The 22,180-nt window shown below is 46.4% G+C and overlaps 1 protein-coding gene across 7 annotated transcripts in view; it reads left to right on the top strand.

The window, feature by feature from the left end:
- Window positions 1-22,180, top strand: part of Slc38a1 (solute carrier family 38, member 1) — a 69,314-nt gene that overhangs the window by 40,007 nt on the left and 7,127 nt on the right. For 6 of the 7 annotated variants that reach the window (XM_006242281.5, XM_063262935.1, XM_006242280.5 and 3 more), the window contains 11 exon segments: window positions 10,869-10,942; window positions 12,619-12,711; window positions 13,001-13,082; window positions 14,083-14,165; window positions 15,926-15,984; window positions 16,103-16,213; window positions 17,423-17,502; window positions 18,950-19,050; window positions 21,173-21,291; window positions 21,769-21,910; window positions 22,008-22,105. In XM_006242281.5, coding sequence (XP_006242343.1) covers window positions 10,869-10,942; window positions 12,619-12,711; window positions 13,001-13,082; window positions 14,083-14,165; window positions 15,926-15,984; window positions 16,103-16,213; window positions 17,423-17,502; window positions 18,950-19,050; window positions 21,173-21,291; window positions 21,769-21,910; window positions 22,008-22,105 — 1,042 coding nt within the window. 7 annotated transcript variants of the gene reach the window in all.

Genomic DNA, 22,180 nt, shown 5'->3' with positions numbered 1-22,180 from the left:
ACGATCGCATAGGGCCTGTAGGTGATGCCTCCCCTGAGGGACTTGCAGAAGTCCTTAGCTTCAGGAACCAACCGCCTGGGTTCTGTAGGATGTGCCTCTTGGCTCTTAAGGTTATCCTTCCTGCAGGGCGTGGCCGCCATCTTTTTGAGACCAAGTGAGGGAAAAGGGATAGCGGAGAGTGTCCCGGGAGCATGTGTTCCTGAGTGTTTCATTTTCATTACCGCCTGCATTTCCTCCCTTGAGGCGGGGTGTGTCTGTTTCTAAAGAAAGGGCCTCACCGTTTAGCCCAGGCTGGCCTCCAACTTGCAAGCATCCTGCCTCGGCTTCCTAAGTGCTAGGTTATAGGTGTGTGCTGCCATGCCCGGCTAGACCTATAGTGTACATTGACTGATGCCTTCAGACTTTGGCCAAAATAGGAGAGGAACAGCTGCTTATGTTTATGGCGTATATGGTGGCGGGCGGAGCCTGGCAGCTTCTTCAAGGAAATTAAACATACTCAGCATACTTTCAGCCCATCCTCCCATTTCTCCTGGCTTCTTGGAATACTGGCAGTGCTTCAGGGAGATTCCGGTATGAACTAGATTGATGCTGTCTTTCTCTTCCAGCAGTCCAGGTTCCAGTTCTTTTCTCCCCTCCAGAATGGACCTGTTTTGTGTGTGTGTGTGTGTGTGTGTGTGTGTGTGTGTGTGTGTGTGTGTTAGCAATTTACTAGTAAATAAATTCATACAAAGACCTATTGGTGGCTTCTCACGAGGAAGCAGGAGAAATTAAATCCTTGTATCCAACCCACCATTCCTAGAAAGATTGATGACTTAATTATATTGGTTTAGGGATAACTGATCTAGTCAGTTGCCTTTTAATCTCTAAACAAAGCTAAGGATTGGGTAAAGAGTTCCCCGGATGAAGCCATTAGGAATCGTTTTATTCCATATACTTGAAGGGAGAAGGGGGCATAATCAAAGCCCCGAGGTGGAGGCCCTCGAGGGCAGTGGTATAAAGACTCAGAAGTTCCTCACAGAACACGAAAGCTTGCAGCTTCAGAACAAGGAAGCACTGACTTGTTTAAAAAACCCCAGCTGCTCACAGCAGTTGGCAGCCTCAGGTATCAGCTGCTCCAGGGCCCTGATCCAGCTCAGTGGCCAGCAGGGAAGGGCCTCGGGCTGCCCAGGCTCCCTTAGAGCCTCAACTGGGAAGGCTCCTCCCTGTCGCCCTGGGGCTGGGTGTGGTGCTTCACTGGGTCTGGAAACTTCTTGGTGTGATTTTTTTTTTTTTTTTTTTTTTTTTTTGGCTTAGCGTAATGGCTGCCTTTACCATGTGCTACATGGAGAGGACTTTCCTAGTTCAGGGTCTGTTTGTTTGTCTGTTTGTTTTAACAGATTTATTTTCTGTAGGAAGCAAGCCCGGCTTAAGCTATCATAGAACCCAGTGTTCCCAGGAGTGGGGACCCGATGCCCGCAGGAGAGATGCGCGTGGCCATTTCATCTTCGTCTCTAGTCTTTTCATGAGCAACCCTGTCTTCGCCTGAGCGAAGCTGAGAGGAGGGCAGGCAAGGCAGCCCAGCAGGTTAAAAGCACTTGCCCCACTGGAGAGATGGCTCAGTGGTTAAGAGCGCTGACTGCTCTTCCAGAGGTCCTGAGTTCAAATCCCAGCAACCACATGGTGGCTCACAACGGTCTGTAATGAGATCCGACGCCCTCTTCTGGTGTGTCTGAAGACAGCTACAGTGTACTCATCTATAATAAATAAATCTTTAAAAAAAAAGAAGTAATTGAACTTTTAATCACCTATTATCAAGCTAAACACCAAGTAATAGTAAAGTCAGACGATGTCAAATCTACAGTAAGAAAATGGGCTGAAAACCTGTGGCCGTTCCACCGAATATCAGTCCGTTGCTTAGAAGAGTCAAATGGACTTAGGGACTGGTACGGAAACTTTTCCATGGTAGATTATACATATGTGACATTGTAGCAGGAGAAACAGAGTGAATACTGGCTGGAAGGACCATGGGGACAACCTGTGCACATCTGTGCATTGGCCAGAATGTTTGAGTTACAGATTGAGCAACACGCTAGCTAGTTCCTCTGTCCATACATTGTAGGAATCTGGTCCGCATTAGATTGTCACTTTAAGAACATGTTATCCCCAACTATTCTTCACTATCAAGACATGCTTGCGTGCACATGAGTGTGCGTGCATGTGCAGGCGCACGTATGCATATGTGAATGTATTAGGAAGCCAAAGGCAACTCTCTCGGGTCCTCACAGAAAGCGCGTTACCAACCGAGCCATCTCCCTGTTCCCAAGGCCTTCATGTTCTCCTTTTGCACCAGGTTTTTTTGTTTGTTTTTGGTTTTTTTTTTTTTTCTTTTTTCGGAGCTGGGGACCGAACCCAGGGCCTTGCACTTGCTAGGCAAGCACTCTACCACTGAGCTAAGTCCCCAACCCCTTGCACCATGTTCTAACGTCTGTACTCCTTCCCACAATTCCACTGAGCAGAGGTTGCGGGGCGCCTTTCCAGAGAGCCTTCTGTTCTTGAATGGACACCATCTCTTCTTGTATGTTTTCAAGAGGCGGAGTGATGGAATGACCCTCCCCCACCCCCAAGGTTATAATTTTGCTCTAAACAGAGGATGGCATACGTGCCACACATCGAAGTAATTCGTGTTAATGCTAGCCCATCTGCTCTGGGCACCCCTGAGGAAAGATGAATATGTAGTGTAAAGGCCTGGAGGCCTCGATCTTTCCGGATGGTCCTGGGGTCCATGGCTTTCGTACTCATCTCCCTTCTTGTCAGTCAGTTACTTGTTTTTTGTAAAATTCTTGGAGTTATTGTCACAGTTCCTTAGAAATGATCTGAGGAGAAAAATGTGCTTTCTCTGGCAGCAAAACCCGTTGGCCTTGGAGGCCCTTGTTTGGGAATAACGACACTTGAAAGGAGAAGTGACACATTGGAGCTTGCCAACCTTGGGAATTCATGTAGAAAGGACAGGGCTAGAGCCGTTGACCTCTATTGAAATTCATTGGGTTTAGAAGCTTTTCAGAAGTAGAGCCAGGCTCACAATGAGGGCCTGTTTGGTAAACAGAGAGCTGGCCTGCGTAGGAGATGACTGTCGCGCGTTGTTTTCAAAAGTTCGGTTCTCATTTGCTTAGCTCAGCTTATCCATGGCGCCTCTGAAAAAGGGTCCTCAGAATTCAGTCCTCTTGGTCTCAGAGAATGGGAGCGCGTGTATGCCTGTGTGGGCCATGCGTGTGCACAAGAATTCTCCTTGTCTATACTCAGTTGCCTGTGGTGAGGTTGTATCCAGAGGGCAGTACCATGGCCTCTGTTTTGTCCTACTGTCTTTCCCTCAGCTTACAAGAGACAACCATGGTGCCTTTGGTCTTTGCCCCGTCATTCAGCTCCGTGGTGCTCAGAATGCCATTCGGTCTGGCTCACGGTAGATAAATGGTGTGCATCCGCCCGGCAGGGCAGGTTAAATGCAGTTCAGAGACAGGAGTTTGCAAATCCAACTTAAATTTCATCTCCCAGAGCACTAGCTGACTTAACAGAGAGGAAAGCTGAGTAGTCCAGTTCTGCTTTGCTCTGTGTTAGACCCATGCACAGCGTTAAAGAATCAACGTCCACATCAAGAGTAGGCGCACAGAGGCCGAGAGAACAGCTTCACAGTCACTCTCCATGGCCTCTGATTTTTTTTTTTAAAAAGATACAAAGGTGGGACAGCCATAAACTATGCGTGACTTTATAGAATCCCAAGAATCCTGTTTGTCATCTCCATGTTACAGATGAATACATTGCGATTCACAGAGGTTAAATAACTTTCCTAGGGTGACACTAAGCCCTGGGTGTTAGGGACCATATCTATTGGGCACTCTTGTTTGCTTCGCATCCGGGGCATGCAGAGTTCCCATGGAAACCGAGTAAGGGAGGCCTTGCGGATGAAGCTCCACATCCAGCAGGCTCTGGGCACTGGAATCTAAACCCAAGCCTCAAGCACTTCACTTGTTACAAAGACTTTCACTAAGAGTTACATCTCCGGAGGCTGGAAGCAGGTGTCGGGACATGATTCAAATGGGTAAACATCTAGGTTTAAAGAGAGAGAAGCCAGTTGTCCTTGTAGGGTGGAGGCGGAAGGAGGACAGTGTCAACATTTACACACTACGTCCCTCACAAAACCACAGCCCTCAAACCTACTTGGGGCAGGAAGTGGATGTAAGGAGCAGGTTTGTAACTGGTACAGCTTTTCCTCCACAGCAAGCAGGGGCCTCCTGCAGAGTTTCTATTTTTGCCTTCTTGTCTCTTTTAACCGCCCCCTTTCTTTGTAGGGTAATGTATTAGATACAGGCATCAGTGAGAAGTATTTTGCTTTCTAGACAAAAATAACCAACCAACCATGGGACTGGTTCAAGACAAATTTCTCGTGAAAGAACTTAGACTTGCCCACAAGGAAGCCAATGAAAGGTGCTGTGTGTATAATTGACCCTTGCTTGCTCCGGAGGCAGCCTATTAAAACCGTGGCTTTCCTTGGCCCGTTGTGTAAATTCTACAAGTAGTTGCCCGCCACCGGATCCTAGTTCGTCGATCCATTTAGCTCTGCCACTTTGGGCCTAATATGTAACCTCTCTAGGCTTAGTGAAATATACACAGTGCTCAGGATGAATTCTCCAGAGTTTGTGTTTGGTAGTAAGCAATAAAGTGCTTTATTAATTACTGTCAATTACACAGACAGCACGGCAGGTGCACAGATATGCAGGCTGAGAATCAGGGACAACTGAGACACGTATGCCGCTAGGCCAGAGCTAGGCGTCACAGATCCCTGTTGCAGGCGTGGCCCATAGCCCACCAGCATCAGTGCATGGTCCTACTCCACACCCGCCGAAAAGAGCACTCATCTCATGCCGGAGTCTGCAGGGCAGGGCGGAACTCTCTGTTCTTCAGAGAGAGACTGGTCCCAGAGGAAGGTGTGAGCGTCCAGCCGTGCGGCAGCCCCAGATGCCCCCACCTGAGCTACTTTTGGATTCACAGCAGTGCTGCTGTTTTGTCTCCCTCTCTTCAAGGGCTCAGCTGCTGAGGTGGGAGTGTCGTAGGCACTGTGGCCTATAATTAGACCTTTCCAGTCCACTGTCACCTCTCTTAAGGTGTCATGACATACTTGTTTGCGACAGTGGCTCAGGCTTACAGTAAAACTCCCCCAGTTTAAAGAGCACGTCTGCCCAATCATACTTTCGACATCATCACGACTGTGATATAGAGGGCTCGACCCTGGTTCGACTCCAGCACCCATGTCAGGCAGATCACAATTGTCTGTCCGTAGCTCCAGCTCCAGGATATCTGGGACTTCTGGTCTCTCCAACACCAGTACTAACGGGCACATACCTACGTACAGATATATACATAACTACCCATAGGAATAACAACAGTAAATCTTCTAAAACAAATTTTAAAGTGTCTAGGGATATGACTTAGTTGGTTAAGGCACTTGTCACACAAGCTGAGGATCCAAGTTCAGTTCCCAGGACTGTGTGTGTGTGTGTGTGTTTGTTTGTTTGTTTTTGTTCTTGTGTTTTGGGAAAGTGTTGTGGTGACTCAAGCTTGTAATCCCGGTTCTGATGAGGCGGCAGATCCCTGAGGCCGGCAGATCAGCCAGCCTCACCTACCTGACAAGCTCCACATCACTGAAAAGCCCTCCCTCAACACCCAAGGTGAACAGCTTCTGGGGACCAGCACCTGTGATCGTCCTCTGGCTTCACACGTACACACATGCACGTGCACTTACACAGCAGGAAGACAAGCGCGTGCCCGCACGGTCACAATAATTCAGAAGATTGTGGCGGACAGATGTAACCCCAAGGACTTCTGAAGGGCTCAAGCAGTCTCCTAGAGTAAATGGATAAACAGCTCATTTTCATACAGTGGCCGCATGAAAAAGCTCCTACATTATCCTTCCACAGTCACAAGAGTAGGTCAACCCTTGAGGTAAGTGTGACCAACCTGGTCACAGGACCGCCTTAGATAGATAGGGATGTCTCTTGGTTTTACCAAGATGTTGGTGTGGTCTCACATAACTTGCAGACAAGACCCTAATTGTGAGTTCATTGATTCTTGGCGCATTTGCATGTTGGTGTTGAACGTGAACAGGTGAATTAAACCATCAGCTGCCCCCAGCCTGCAGCCTAGGGATACACAGTAAAGCAGTAAGACAGAGGAGTCTGGCTGTTGGACGGAAAGGGGATCTCAGTAAGAAAAGGGAGACAGGCAGACTGTTGCCTTTGGACAGACTTGCAAGTTAGACATAGTGTTCTTCCTGCTGAGTAGACGGGAGTCACGGACAACAGGTGACCGGCTGTCTGACTTGCACGTTTTGGGCTTGGATCGTTGGCGAATGGCTGGCCATTTCCGGTGGTCTGACTCTAAGCAGCCCCTGCCAGAGGTCTGGAGGAAGGCATACAGCAGAGAGGAAGCTGAGGAGATCATCAGTACAGAGTAAGGCGGGTCAACAATTCAAGGAGAATTCACGAGACTTGAGAGGTCAAATGTAGCCTGTGTGCATGTGGAGTTTCACACTTCGATAGGCAAGACAGAGCCAGGTAACCCTAGCCCGATCTCAACTCAACTGCCAGAGAAGTTCATCTCAGAACGGGTTGTATTTTCTTAAAGATGTCCAACTCAGAAAATTAAAAATCCCATCCGTCCATGCTTTTCGCCGTTTAGACAAATAGTGATGGCATGTCATTGAGTTTGTCCCAGCACACAGCCCTTGAGGTTGCCTGGCCTGCAGACAGCCCTGATACTCACAAGACGAACAGACAGAAAGGTTAGAGGAGGTTAAGCCAGAGAGCCGGGCAGTGAGGAGGATTGTTAAGTGGATGAGCCATTAGATTTCAGGTCGATTGAGGAGGGCCCAGAGGTAAAAATGGAAACCCAAATGCAGAAGTAATTGTAGCAACTTCAGCTCTACCTCGCTTCTAACACGCAGAACTTGCAGAAATGGAACCCGTATCCCAGTGCGTTCCCCATCAGGCATTGCCGATGTGGATGTCCGTGTTGGCACAGAGCAGAGGCCTCCTTTTCTGGGGCAAGAGATGTCAGGCAGAGCCTCTGAAGATTGTGCTCTGAGCCAAGAGTCTAAGAGTTTTGTTTCCTAACAGACTTCTTGTCCAGAGAAACAGAATCTCCTAGGATACCCCCATACCACATCTTGGGGAGAGAGGTTCTTTATTTGTTTGGGAGCTGCGTTATTTCTGTTTAGAGATACACTCTCGTGTATGTAGCCCAGGCTAGCGTTGAGAATGCTAAGTCACCGAGACTGGCCTTAGACTCCAGATCGTCCTGCTATCAGCACTCAAGCACTGGGCTCCCAGGCTTGTGCCATCACCGCTTGCTTCCTACAGCACATCTTCTGAAGTGTCACGGCGCAAGGATTCTTCAGAGTCCGAAGTGCATCGTCTCGCCTCCCCTCCCACCCGTCCGCGTCTAGTTACATACTTAAGATCCCTTGGCAAAGACGGCCTGGAAGACCTTGGCAACCCATCACCACATCAGAACGCCCCCTTCGGCAGCCAGCTTTCCCGGGTGCTTAGCAGTGTGGAAGCCGCAGTGTCCGGCAGGTGGTGTTGTGTCTTTGCAGGAAGCCATGATTATGAGTTCGACTGTTTGGATGAAGAGGGTCAGTGTTAGCTTGAGACCCGGCATTCCCATAAGTAACCACACGCTTTATCTATCCTCCCTCTTTCTTCTTGGCTCTCTCGTCCGGGTGTCATGGTCTTTGGTTCTTTTTTTAAGATTTTATTTTTATTGTATTGAGTACACTGTAGCTGCCTTCAGACACACCAGAAGAGGGCATCAGATCTCATTACAGATGGTTGTGAGCCACCATGTGGTTGCTGGGATTTGAACTCAGGAAGAGCAGTCGGTGCTCTTAACCACTGAGCCATCTCTCCAGCCCGGTCTTTGGTTCTTAAAGCATCTCTAACTTGAGTTTCTTTCTTTCTTTTCTTTAAACTATTTTTTTTTCTTGTTGTTTTTCTTTCTTTTGTTTCCCCCTCCTCCCCTGAGTTTTTTTTTTTTTTTTTTTTTTTTTTTTTTTTTTTTTTTTGGTTCTTTTTTTTCGGAGCTAGGGACCGAACCCAGGGCCTTGCGCTTCCTAGGTAAGCGCTCTACCACTGAGCTAAATCCCCAGCCCCCTCCCCTGAGTTTCTTAAACCATTCTCCAACCATTTGTTGGAATCAGTTAGACAACATTATCGCACCAAAAAAAAAAGGTGCATCCCGCTAAGTTTTCTGCTCGGTTTTGGTATAGCCTAATTGGAGTTTTCACATCTACAGTTTGCTTTTTAGTGACCTGATAGAAAAAGATAGGTTTTAAAAAAAAGTGTTCTGTGTATGGCTGTTTTGTTTGCCTGTCTGCCTATGTACTGGCATGTGTGTACAGTGCTTTGTGGAGAGCCAGAAGAGAGCCTCAGGTCCCCTGGGACTAGAGCTCCAACTGGATATGAGCTGCCATGTCTGTCCTCTAGGGAATGACTCCCAGTCCCCTTGGGAGAGCAACCATTGCTCTTAATCTCTTGAGCCCCAGGGTCTGTTTAATATTGGTTTCCAGTTCTGGACAAGAAGCTCTGGCTGGGTGTGGTGGCTCCCATTTGAAATCTCAGCACTCAGGTGGCTGAGGCAGGAGGTCCATGGATTTGAAGTCAGGTCGGACTATATGGCAAGACTGTTCTAGGGGAGGAGGGTGGAGAAAGAAGAAGGCGGGGGGGGGTGTTTTGAGAAGGAGGAAAAAGAGACTCTTCAGAGATTGGATGGTCTGAGGCAAAGACTTGCGGACACTGCACGTTGTTGGCTGCAGGGTGCCATATCATGTCACCACACATGGAAGGACCGAGTCATATTCATTATCGTGAGAATGCTTCATCCCGCCGTGTTCAGGGGTGGGAAAGACAGGGACACTTCACTGAAATCTTCCTTGATCCGTATTTCTTGAGGTCCATCAGGAGCCTTTGAAGAGGTTCTTCACCTCTGCCGTTGGCTAGAGACCACTGAGTATCATCTGCAGAGAGCTGGAGCCCCGGAAGGGGAAAGGAACCATGTAAGAGCTGTGTGGTCCCAGGAGCTCTTTAGCAGATGAGCGAGTACCACAGCCATGTTCTTAGAGTGCGTCGCTATTCCGTAGATGGCGACGATCAGCTCTTCTTGCTAGCTGCATCTTCCTCTTACAAGGCTGCAATTTCCCTTCATCATTCTTGGGTCTGTGGGTGGAAGGCCTCCGAGGAAGTCCAGGTTACCCTGTGCCATGTCACATGGGCTTGGAGAAGTTGCCCCTTGAACTCAATGAACTTGCGTTCAATGAAACTCAAAGCTTGTTTCTTCAACGTGTGTGTGTGTGTGTGTGCGCGCGCATATATATTTATTCAGCATGTCTATTTGTGTGTATGTGTATATATATTTATTCAACATGTATATATGTGTATATGTATATATACATATATTTATTTAACATGTATATATGTGTATGTGTTTGTATATGTATATAAACATATATATTTATTCAGCATGTATATGTGTGTGTATGTGTACCACTGGGACTTACCTTAACTATTCATTGGACTCCTCACTCAGGGACCTTTGCCGAATAAGTATAAATCAGAATGTTCTTTCTCGGCGATCATGAATGGCTCAGTTTCCCTTTGCCAGCAGGATTTTCCCAGTGCTCAGTTTTATTGTTCTTTCTCCTGGTGTTTGTTTTGCCTCCATGGAGCCTGGCCTTCTCGTTTCCAGATCCGTTTCTGGAGTCCATCTGTTCTGGTGACTGTGAGCTCCCTAGTCGTCTCTCCAAGTAGCGAGTGCAGTTTGCCGGGGAATCAATGCCTTAGGATCAGGGGAAGCAGCCATTCTGCCTGGTGTGTGGGAAGACAAGAGAGGCCAGAAGAGGCAGCCTCCGGGCAGAGCTGTAGGCCCACAGGTGTGCAGCGGGGGAGGTGTGAGAGCCTGAGTTCACAGAGAGCCTCCTAAGGTGCCAAGTGCCTCTCGATAACACTCATCAGAAAAAGAACCGCTTTTAATTATGCTAAGGCTAAAGTGGGGCCAATTTATGTGGGGCATTTTTCCTTGTATGAGGAAGTGTGGGGGTTTTGTTTGTGGGCTGGAGTTTTCTTTTTCTAATTAACAAGCCTTTTGCTTTTCCATGATCATGTCTGGTTTACCCGAGCGCTATAGAAATAAACCGTGGACGCCCCCATGTCATTTTAGCTGTCCCTTTTCTGGAGAAAGGTCTGTTAATGAGCCAGGTGTACCAAAACAAAAACATGAATTTGTTCTTGTGTTGTACTCGATTGTGGAGAGCCCCCACATCTAAGAGGAACCAGGTGCAGAGGAAGAGAATTAGATTAATGACATACGCTCACGTGGAGGAATAGCTTCTGAGCGATGGGTCACGTCATCTGGTGTATCTTTGGACTATACATGAGGAATCAGAGGTCTGGAAGCCAAGCAGTTCCGCCAAAGTCACATGGTCACTCGCTTAAGGTCACCCATGTCTTGCTCCGACACCACCCTGTGTGCAAAACCACTTTCTCACCAGGATGTAACCCGACAGTATTCATGCCATAGGCTACAAAGCCTTTCTTTCATAACCTGATTTTACAGCCGAGTCACCTCAGTGTCTTCCTGTAGCTGCTTGGGTGTTTAGTTACATCCCCCGTGGTGACAGGTACACTCACGTGGGTTCCGATGAGCGTTTCATCCGATAGAAGAATTCTAGTGAGGATTTTAACTAAGCAGGCAGCCAGCTTTTGGGTGCTGACCGGGAGGAGGTCTTTGCCTTTCCATGATGTGCTCTCAAGATAATACAACAGGATTTATTTTCTTCACTGTAGGATACTTCTGACTTCGGTGACGTTACTGTCTATATACTCAATAAACCTACTACTGATCTGCTCCAAGGAAACCGGTAAGCTGAGATGTACGCTGTCGTTGGAGGCAGGATGCTCAGGACAGTGTGCATTGTGTCATTTTACAGCGCGCTCTCCGTTGTACCCGTTTTTTCTAGTTTGGGGTGACCTTATTTTAAAAGCTCCACTGCTTCCTTAGGCCTTGGTAAACCTTGGACAAAGGTTTCTATTTCGTAGGCTCCGGGGTCTTAAGCAAACGGGCCTTTTATTCTCATTGTGCATATTCCAACGAGAAAACGTTGCCCCCGAGGCATTGTGGGAGTGAGCTCGCTACCAGGGACTTCGAGTTCTCTGGGCAGTGTAACCCCTGAAGTGTTTATTTTCTACTCCGGGGACACTGGATAATGTTTGTAATACTTTGACTAAAGCCGAGTTGGCCAGCTGTTGTATGCAGATGACTGGAATGTTCTGTAATAAATTCAGAGTCTAGTCATTATCCAGTTTAAACACCGGTCTTACATGAGGTTAAGCAAAGGTTTAATTATAGCCTGACCCAAATTGCTTCTTGTGAACCTTCTGAAATTATGAACTGCCCCCGGGAAGCATAAACGTTTTATTTATTTATTATTTTTGGCGAATTGGTTTAGAAATTTACTACATATTCAAATGAGCTGGATGGCCACTTGAGAATTTTGCTACAACCAAAATTCTCTTCAGGCGGACTTCCATTCTGCAGTCTGTCCTTCAGGAAGACGCGTCTGCCACTTTGTTCGGTCAGCTATGTGTCCCTGAACCGTATTTACACGGGACGAAAATTCTTGTGTCATGACTGGTAGATGTTCTAAGTTTGCTGTTACATTCAAAGCAGGAGGGATTAAAGGGATATCAGGAAGATACTTCTGTTACATTTTGAAGAAGCGTTTGGCAGTTTCGTGCGTTTATATAATGAATTTTAGTACTTGAATCCCTGTTTTTCCTCTCTCTGACCCGCCCCTTCCGTCTGGAACACTCCTCACCAGGTCCTCCCCCCCCCCATTCCTTTTCTTTATGTGGCCCACTGAGCTTAATGAGTTTCATTTAAGGATGGGAGATTGGGGGAGGACTGTGGGGGAGGGGCGGGGGAGAGGTGTGATACAGTTTTCCTATTTGAGGCCAAATCCTCCACTTTGACTTTTTCTTAGTACTTTGATCTGTTACAACTGTCTGCATTAACCATGGCCAGCTACAGCAAGAATCTTCCCTGATGAAGTCATTATTATTCTCCTGTGGTGAAGGAGGCCTGGGGTTAAAGTGTGGATGGGCCTCCTACTTCCAGTAGAAGATAATTAGCCTAATCAGGGCCTTAATGCAAAAGAATTTATTTATTTACTACGTATTTTTGTTCTTGAATGTGATGATCTTTAAAAATCAAATCTTTAATACCATATGCCAGATCCATGAGTTAAGATTAGCTAGTGTGGGAACTCCCCCAACCCCCCAGCATGACTGAATCTTTACTTGTAATATTCCTGAAGCCTGCTTGACAAAGGAAAAACAGTGTGGTAGCGTGTGACATTGAGAGGTGTCCAGGTTGTTCAAAATGGCAGTGGCTTAACCCCTCTAGTGCCAAGGTAAGAAGAGTTTGAGACAGGCACAGGGTCATTTGAAGAGTAGCCCATAGCACCGAGAGATGCCAGCCATCCTGACTCTTAGAACCTTGTCGTCTCTTGTACTCTCAAACTCAATTTGTCAATAGGCTGCATGGTCTACGAAAAGCTGGGAGAGCAAGTCTTCGGCACCACGGGGAAGCTGGTGATCTTCGGAGCCACCTCTCTGCAGAACACTGGCGGTAAGAAGGGCGAGTTTCTCTCGCATGGCTCGGTTCTGTGCAGACATCACTGGCTTCTCTAGTGCTGGTGGCCGGCTGGGTGTCCACGTGCGACCTAACGCGATGCGAGCAGCAAGTGTCCTTGCATGCACTCGGACAGTAAAGCAGAGGCAGGGTCAAACGCTGCAGTGAGAGCTAGCGTCACCTGTGCTCACTGAAGGGGGGCCTGGGAACAGCTGCCACCGTCCCTGTGCCTTGAGAGAAGAGCTGTGGTGTCACCCGTTCTAAACTTGTTCTCGTTCTCCTCCAGCGATGCTGAGCTACCTCTTCATAGTGAAAAATGAACTTCCTTCAGCCATAAAATCCCTCATGGGAGAGGAGGAGACATTTTCGTAAGCTTCTCACCTTTTTCCCTTTCTCTTTTTTTGGTGTGTGTCGTGATTTAACTAATTGCTTTCATTGGTTCTCAGGGACCGCATATCAGATAATTACATTACAATTCATAACAGTAGCAAAATACAGTTATGAAGCAGCAACGGAATAATTTTATGGCTGGGGGGTCAGCACAACACGAGGAAGTGTATTTATTAAAGGGTCGCAAATAAATAAATGGAAAATGTGTGACCCCAGGTATCTCTGGATTTATCCATTACCTTGAAAATGGTAAAGAGCTTGAACCCCATACCTATGCCCTCGGAAGAGAGCACATGTAGAGTGTCTTGAATACAGAAGGACAACGTGCAAAGGAGAGAAAACACACTACCTTCTTTTTTTTTTTTTTCTTTTTTTCGGTGCTGGGGACTGAACCCAGGGCCTTGCACTTGCTAGGCAAGCGCTCTACCACTGAGCTAAATCCCCAATCCCATCTTCTTTTCTTTAAAGAAAGTTCCTGGCATTTGGGAGCAGAATTTCCATGAACTTACATCATTAAAAATGTAGCTTACCCTAGGGAGCGCTGCGTTTGGCACAGCTTTGTGTTTGGCCTCTTGTTGAAGGGTCCTTGTCAGCCGTGTCTCCATTTCCCTTCAAGGGAAACTGTAGAAGCCGTAGTTCCTCTGTGTTCCACTCAAGGTCAAATTCAAAGGATCCAGGAGGGAGGATGCCTACCTGTGGTGGCTCCTTTCTTGCTGAGCTCATACAAATAAAACAGAAAGAATTTTCTCTTTAAATGATTGATAAGACAAGTTGTAATCTGACAGAATGCCACATACTAATTTGGCTTTGAAAACATGATTCATAAATAATTCACAGGAATGCTACATTTAGCCAGTGGGGCGGGGGAAACCCCTTCTATCAGTTGCATGAAAATGAGACCATAGTAAAGTTATGGTGGGGTTCGACAATGTCATTTTCCAATTAAAGACTGTAACCCAGCCTTTGCCTGCCTTCCAGAGCCTGGTACGTCGATGGCCGAGTGTTGGTGGTGATGGTAACCTTTGGCATAATTCTCCCGCTGTGTCTCTTGAAGAACCTGGGTGAGCAAAGAAAGATCTGGCCTTTGTCACAGGCAGTCCAGTCCCCAATGAGTCAGAAATGGAAAATGGACAGCTTTGCTTTTGTTCATTAAGAGAGACCAAATAAACCATAAACTGGAAGTGTTAGTGAGGGCTGATGTTAACATGATATTGAGAACACAGTGCAGACTCTGAGAAGCCTTTTTACTGAGCTGGAGATGGGAGGGAGGAGGTTCTGGAACCAGAGTTGACATTTGATATTTTCAGTAGCACAACTTACAGTCTTCTATAAAAAAAAAAAAAAAAGTCCAGAAAATGGAACTCTCCTACTAAGATGTGTTGTGTTGTGTTTTTTTTATTTTATGGTGTTGGGGATCAAACTCAGGACCTTATGCATGCTACCCAAATGGTCTACTACTGAGTACATCTCTACTTCCTGTGAATTCAGAAATAGGGTCTCCCTAAGTCTTAAACTCAAGATCTTCTGGCTTTGGCTGGCTTGTGGTTTTAAATATTCTGATCATTTATACTTAGAGATTTCAAATCTGCTAATCAAGACAAAACAGAACTGTTATGAGCCACACTTAGGTTTAGAAAACAGTCAGGCTTAGTGACTCGCCCGCCAAAGGGTAAATTGAAAAGTTTAAAAAAAGAAAGGCAGATGATCTGCAAGCCATCCGTTTGGTTTTGACGTTTGTTTTTGTGCTTATATTTGGAGGCAAGCATGCCTAGGACTTCGGGGATTTCACACAGTGAATAATGAAGACAGAATTCCATCTGTCTGAAGGCTCCAAATTGCATTTTTAAAATCTGGGCTAATTTAAGGCAAACTTTGTATTGAAATTCTTCCAAATGTAGTTGTGAATTTCGAGGGTTGTTTGTTTGTTCGTTTTTATCTTGGGTAAACTAAGATGTGTCAGAGTCAGTCATACAGTGTCTATGAAGTTTATAAGTAGGTTTTTCCTAACTACTTATTTCTCTGTTCTCTGGGTTTCTGTAGGCGTGTCTGTCCCTCTGGTTATAGTAAACAGTTCTTCCCGGGGGTGAGAATAATGCAGTTCCTGGGAGGCCATGTGCCCTTATGGAGGTTGAAGTGACCACCTTTCCGGAGCATTCCAAGAGGCATAAGGCCCTCAAATGCCCTATTCAAGCAGTTCTCAACCTGTAGGTCATGACCCCCTTAAGGGGTCAAATGACCCTCTCACAGGAGTGGCATATCAGATATTTTCATTATGATTCATAACCATACCAAAATTACAGTTATGAAGTAGCAATGAAAATGTTTTGGTTGGGGGTCACCACAGCATGAGAAACTGTGTTAAAGGTCACAGTGTTAGGAAGGCTGAGAACCGCTGGTCTCTGTTCCCAGAAGCTCACGTCCACTTGTGTTGGCCTCTCATCGAGAGAGGAGTTTATCAGTGCCATTCAGGATTCCCACAGTAAGTGCACAAGAATGAGCTGTGAGGAAGACCAAGGAGTAAGTCCGTTTGGCATCAGGATGCACCAACACAGAGGCTGAGGGCCAAAGCCAAAAGGCCTTTTCCCTAGATTCTAAGATCTGTGTCCTGAAATCTTCCAGGTATTCCTGGAATCAAAATGTCAAATGTGATGCTTTTATTCAAAGCCTTACTATCATTCTCCTATCCATATGATTTTGTCAAGTAAACTAGCATCTTTCTTTCACATGGACTCGTGGGCTTATTGACGTCCCAAACTGTGCTTGAAGTAATGCCTACAAGAAATGAAGTCATGAAAGTAATTGCTACTTTTGTTTTTTAAAGGGTATCTTGGCTACACTAGTGGATTTTCCTTGAGCTGCATGGTTTTTTTCCTGATAGTGGTAAGTTCTGATAGAAGCACTTGCTGCAGTTTTGACATTGTCAGAGGCCCTGGGGCAGTTGTTCGTGTCTTGGCTTTAATACAGTTTCCGTTGTTTCTCCTGTGTCTCTCAATACCAGGTCATCTACAAGAAATTTCAGATTCCTTGCATGAATGGGGAACAGAACTCAACAGTAAGTGCTAACGTGACTGACGCGTGCACACCAAAGTATGTCACCTTCAACTCAAAGGTAAGCATTTTTATTGAAATTATTCAATAATAATGTCTCTTGTGCCTGTTGTAGCCACCCATTTGGGATGTATTCACCTTTAAAAGAAGTCAGCACATCGTTCCTCTGTGTGCTGTTCCTTAATGCACCTTTGAGGAATTCACAGCTCCGCTGCACACACGCTCCCCCTCACACCCTTTACCTTTGCGTCCTTGTAACGATCTCTCTAGATGATGGTCTCCACGCCTCTCCTGTGTGGAGTGCTGGGTGGTGCTTTGATTAGTCACACCCTCCAGCCTCTCCTGTGCGGAGGTTGTGGAGGGAATACCTAATTGAGCACTTAGAAACCTTTGTACTATTGTGGCTTGCTTGGCAGCCTAGAAGACAGGAGCCACCTCTGCAGTCAGTCGGACTTGGGTGGAATCCCCACGGGGGCTTCCCATGGCTGTGAAAGTGAAGGTCCTATTTTCCCGTCACAGGTTCCTGTTAGAAGGTGTTGGGGACAGTTAGATCATCACATGCATTACTTTTCCTTACTCTCCCTCAGAAGAGTTTTATTTTTCTTTTGGTTTTGTTTGTTTAGTTTTGTGGTTTGTTTTTTGTTTTTGTTTCTGTATTAGAAGCTGAGTTTGGGTGTTTTAAAAAAATACCTCCTCCAAAAGAATGAATAGATTTCTTTCTTTACTCTAAAAATATAGCCAAAGTAGAGAGTTATTAAACTCTCTACTAGATAGCATTTTTGTTTGTTTGTTTGTTTTGAGACACGGTCTCACTATATAGACCAGGCCAGCCTTTCACTCAGATCTGTCTGCCTTTGCTTCCTGAGTGCTGGCTGGAATTAAAGGGGTGCACCGCCACCTTTCTGCTTAGATACCATCTTTTAAGTGTGCACTAAACAAGTCATGTCATTTATTGAAGGATGACAGAGAGTAGCAATGCCCTGTCCAGTGCTCTCTCAGCTGCATTGGGGACCCATGTACCTGACAGTATCCTTATTTGACACTCACCATGGGAGCCGGCTCTAAGTTCCTCTATCAGACGAGCCCTGTGGCTCTACTGGATAAGCCTTCTTGGAAGAGCTGCTCATATCTGGAGACCAAAATCCTCTTAGTCATCACGTAATCCCAGGACTCTGAGGAGCAGGCTGATGATAAGCTCAGACGTAAGGCAGCTGCGTGATTTTCGTGGTGAAGGTACCGATCCTGAATGTGTTCTTTTTCCTTCGAGTAGACGGTGTACGCTTTACCAACCATCGCGTTTGCGTTTGTCTGCCACCCGTCTGTCCTGCCAATCTACAGCGAGCTCAAAGAGTAAGACTCACTTTGCTATCATACCTGGTTCCTTACCACCCCCTCCTACCAGTGGGCAGGTTTCATCTGAAAATAAACACAGACTCAACATCCAGCTTCGGCGTTCACTGTAGTCCTGCCATTCTCCAGCAAGCCCTGTGTTAAGGAAGCTACAGAATGGGCAGTATCTTTGGCTATAAATTAAGAAAGTAACAAGCTATGTGGCCTTAAGTGATTAATTAGTCATTATCTGTGTTGGGTTTCGTTACCTACAGTTATTTTTAAGATAGGATCTTATCAGGTAGCCCAGGTTACCCTCAAACTCACAATCCCCCTGCCTCAGCTTCTCTAATAGTACACTACCATCCTGCCTTCCTATGGACTTAGCTTTTATGTTGTCTCAGAGAGAGGTAAAGGCCAGGTTATAAGTTCTCACAGGTGCTTTTTTAGCCCACGGTCTTCAAACTCACTCTACATAAAGGCTGTCACCCATGTAGTCTTGAACTCAGAAGAAGCACACAGTGTCTCCCATTCCCATTGGGAGATGTCCCTTAGCACTTGGCAGGCTTTCTTCTTGAGTGTTTTTTGACTCTCCTAGGTAATGGCTACGCGGCTAAATTTAAATTTTGAAGTGCCTGCATCTATGTGCACACAGCTTATTCTTTCCGTATGATCCTAAACTTAGAGAATTTAATAAGTATATCCTTTTATTATATATATATATGTAATAAATATATAAATGTGTATATATATTTTTCATGTATATATTTATATATGTTTATATATGTGTAATATATGTATAAAATTGTTTTTAGTGAGTAGTCAGTACTTAGTTTGTGACCCCCTTTCACTGTGCCCTTCCCAGTGTCCCTGTTCTCTAGACTCCCCACAACACCTTTGCTATCTGACAGCCTAACTAGATGCTATGGCTGGTGGAAAGCGACACAGGCTGTTTATTCTTTGTTCGGTAGCTCAGCTTGAAGGGTCATCCCAACCCCAGCATAAGCCTGACCACTAGAGCCCATTTTTGCCGAGAGCTCCTAAGTTCATGGAGATAGGCAGAACTCAGAGTGTACTTGAGGCTAAGCCAAACCAGACCCCAGTCAGCAGACCTAGGGTTGGTCTAACTCACCGCTCAGACCGGGGAAGAACGTTTGAATGTCCCTCCCTGTACCCGGTCAGTGTGGGAAACCAAAGCAACCACCAGTGTTTTTCTTAAAAACTGTCCACCCTGCAGATGAGAACATGACAGGCTTTTAAAAGCCCCTGGAAGGGCACTCAGGAGTAATCCCGGGCTCTGCCTCTCAGCACCCATTCCTTATTAAGGAATTACTGAGCCACATCACTGCAGGGGGTCAGCCGCTCAGGGCATGCATTAGCTTGACCAGAGAAACTCTCTGTTCAGGGTGACCCTGACGCTTTAAATCAGCGAGGTAATTTTTAAAAAGTCTTTTGTCTTTGTTTTCAGTCGGTCACAGAAAAAAATGCAGATGGTTTCCAACATCTCCTTCTTTGCTATGTTTGTCATGTACTTCCTGACCGCCATCTTTGGGTACCTGACCTTTTATGGTAAGTGGTTCCGCCGGCCATGCCTATCTGTGAAAACATCAGGAAAACCCAATACCGAAGTGACTTTACATCGAAGCCAAAGAGTAAACAAAAGATCCAAGTTCTCTGTTTTGCTTTGTCTTGCCTGCTTAGGAACCGGTAATGGTTCCTAGCACGTTCACTCAAGTCACAGAGTAGAATAATTCCTGAAAATGATGTAAACTCTTTTCTTCCTCTGGAGCTTTTTCCCTTCTTCAGAGAAATCACATTTTAGAAGCACCCCATCTTAGGAGAATTTAAAACGGCACCGGAGAAGGTTTTCCTGCTTGACACCGCAAACTGGGTCAGATTCCATTAATAGAAAAGGGAGAGAGAGAGACAGGCACACACGCTGAAAGTGAGAAAGAGCGGAGCCCACACTCGTGACAATCAACGTTAATTAAAAATAAAGCACCTAATTGTTCTCCGGAACTCGGTGCCGCACTGGGAGGCAAGGCAGTAAGACGGGGAAGAAGCAGAGGTTGAGAGACTCTGGTTTCCGTTTGTGCTGCCGACCCCGTCTGGATGGCGGCTGGCTTTCCTGCCGGGGCTTCTTGTCCATGGCCCTGCAGTTTGAGAACTATGTAAATAGGTTCTGCTATCCTATTAAATTCTTCTTTAGACTCATCCCTCACCATAAAATAATCTAACATTCAAACAGATTGACAGATTAATTTAGTTTGGAGGAAGGTTACTGACTTCACAAGCATCAGAGGACAGCACCACCAAACCTCCTCTCTCGATTTTGTAAAAATGCCGTTCTGGGGTTTCCTGTATCACAGGGTCGGTGGAGAGGGTAGAAAAGAGAGCTAGCGTTCTCCGCCCGGGTGACCTTGGTCAAGGTATGCGTCATCTTCGTACATCCATTTTTCCAACGGTAATAGAGCCTGGGTCCGTTCATACGGTTAGAGGGAGAATCTCGGCTATTTATAGGTGGTTAATGCACTTCGAGTAAAGAAAATTCGATCTAATGAATTTTTTTTTTAAACTATAACCTCCAGTCCTTTTTCAGAAACCGATGGTGGGGGCCGGTGTGTGTCACAGTCTGAACTTCTTGCCCACAGCCTTGAGACAGTGAGAAGCTCGGGAGGAGAGTGGTGAGGGGGTGGGTAGTCACTCGTGAAGCGTGAGGGTTTCCCGTCCTTCTCAAGCTTCTGTTGCGGCATCCACGGCCTTTGAAACAACGTCTTCTATAGTTGTGAGTTGAGGCAAATGGAAGTCGCTCCGACACTAACGACTGTTGCACGGGGGAAATGGGCACAAACGGGAAGAGTTCTTTTCTGATGGCAGCTGAGTTAGTTTGCTGGCTGCTTGACAACCGGAAGTTAAGACAGAAGGAGCAGGTTGGAAGGAGAGAGGGTTGTGTGGCCCATGGTTCCTGCAGGAAGTCTGACGTTATTTGGCGTGAGTTTCCAGTGTGGAAAGGCAAAGAGAAAGGGTTTCATGCCCCTTCCCCCATACATTTCTTTAATACAAATGGAGCCTCCCGTTCTAGGCAGCTTCTTCTGTTGGGGACTTCAGATCCAATTTAACTGATAGCACACAGTTCATGTGGACATTTCTTTGAATTTACAGATTGTTCAAAACCTTCAAAACCTTGCCTTCTACCTCAGTCAGGGTTTCTATTCCTGCACAGACATCATGACCAAGAAGCAAGTTGGGGAGGAAAGGGTTTGTTCAGCTTACACTTCCACATCGCTGTTCATCACCAAAGGAAATAAGGACAGGAACTCAAACAAGGCAGGAACCTTGAGGCAGGAGCTGATGCAGAGGCCATGAAGGGGTGCCGCTTACTGGCTTGCTCTCCATGGCTTGCTCAGCCTGCTTTCTTATAGAACTCAGGACCACCAGCCCAGGGATGACCCCACCACCATGGGCCGGGGCCTCCTGGATTGATCACTAGTTGAGAAAATGCCTTACAGCTGAATCTCATGGAGGCATTTCCTCAACTGAGCTTCCCTCCTCTCCGATGACTCCAGCTTGTGTCACGTCGACACAAAACCAGCCAGCACACCTTCCTGGCTCTTGTAAAGTCTTGCTTATTTAGGTGAACGGTCAATGTGAGGGTCTCCTTTAAAACCTCCCTGACTCCCTCTCGTTTCAGAAAAGGTGCAGTCAGACCTCCTTCACAAGTACCAGAGCACAGGCGACATTCTCATCCTGACTGTGCGACTGGCCGTCATTGTGGCCGTCATCCTCACGGTGCCCGTACTGTTCTTCACAGTGAGTAATGGGCTTTCGGGGAACAGGGAGATGCCAGGCTTTGGCCAGTCCCTCTGACTTCAGGATCCTGTTCAGAGAAAGCCTGCCATGGGTAGATTTTCTGGTCATCGTCACTCGGCTCAGCCCAAGCCTCTTAGACGGCAAGTGGGATCCTTAAGTTAGTGTGGCTTCTAGGGACTGGATCTGCGTTCTGGTCTTCCACCGTTCTCTTTTTACAAGAATATAGATAGATAGGAGTATTTGCCTCTCGGTCCTACCTTACCACAGAGACCACTCAAATGAAGTCACGCCACCCAAAGGGAAACCCTACTATTTCATACACGGAGGTCTTAATGCTTGGTGTCCAGACCCCCCAGACCTTCAGACTGTTAAGCAGACTGAAAACGCTTGAGAAATTCCCAATAAATCAGCTCCTTCGAGAGTGGAGGTCAGCCCCCGAGCGCTCTGGAGCACTTTTAATCTCTGGTTTTGCTGCAGGTCCGGTCCTCGTTGTTTGAGCTGGCCAAGAAGACGAAGTTCCACCTGTGTCGCCATGTCCTGGTGACCATCATACTCCTTGTGATTATCAACCTGTTGGTGATCTTCATCCCATCCATGAAGGATATATTTGGAGTCGTAGGTATGGCTTCGTGGCCACATGGCCGTGTCTGGACGTTCTTTGTGGTTGCGACTTTCCTCTCGAGACCCCTAAAACAATTGCTTTCTTGATTTTTCAGGGGTGACGTCTGCTAACATGCTCATTTTCATCCTTCCTTCGTCCCTTTATTTAAAAATCACGAACCAGGATGGAGACAAGAATACTCAAAGGATTTGGGTATGTCTTCTGCCCGGAGCACTGTCATTCTTCTGGTCTATATTTTTCCCCATCTAAACTTGCAAGCCAACATCT

The sequence above is a fragment of the Rattus norvegicus genome, chromosome 7 (assembly GCF_036323735.1).
Source record: "Rattus norvegicus strain BN/NHsdMcwi chromosome 7, GRCr8, whole genome shotgun sequence".
Taxonomy (NCBI): domain Eukaryota; kingdom Metazoa; phylum Chordata; class Mammalia; order Rodentia; family Muridae; genus Rattus; species Rattus norvegicus.
Note: the sequence above shows the minus strand (reverse complement) of the source record. Positions and strands in the feature narration are given on the sequence as shown.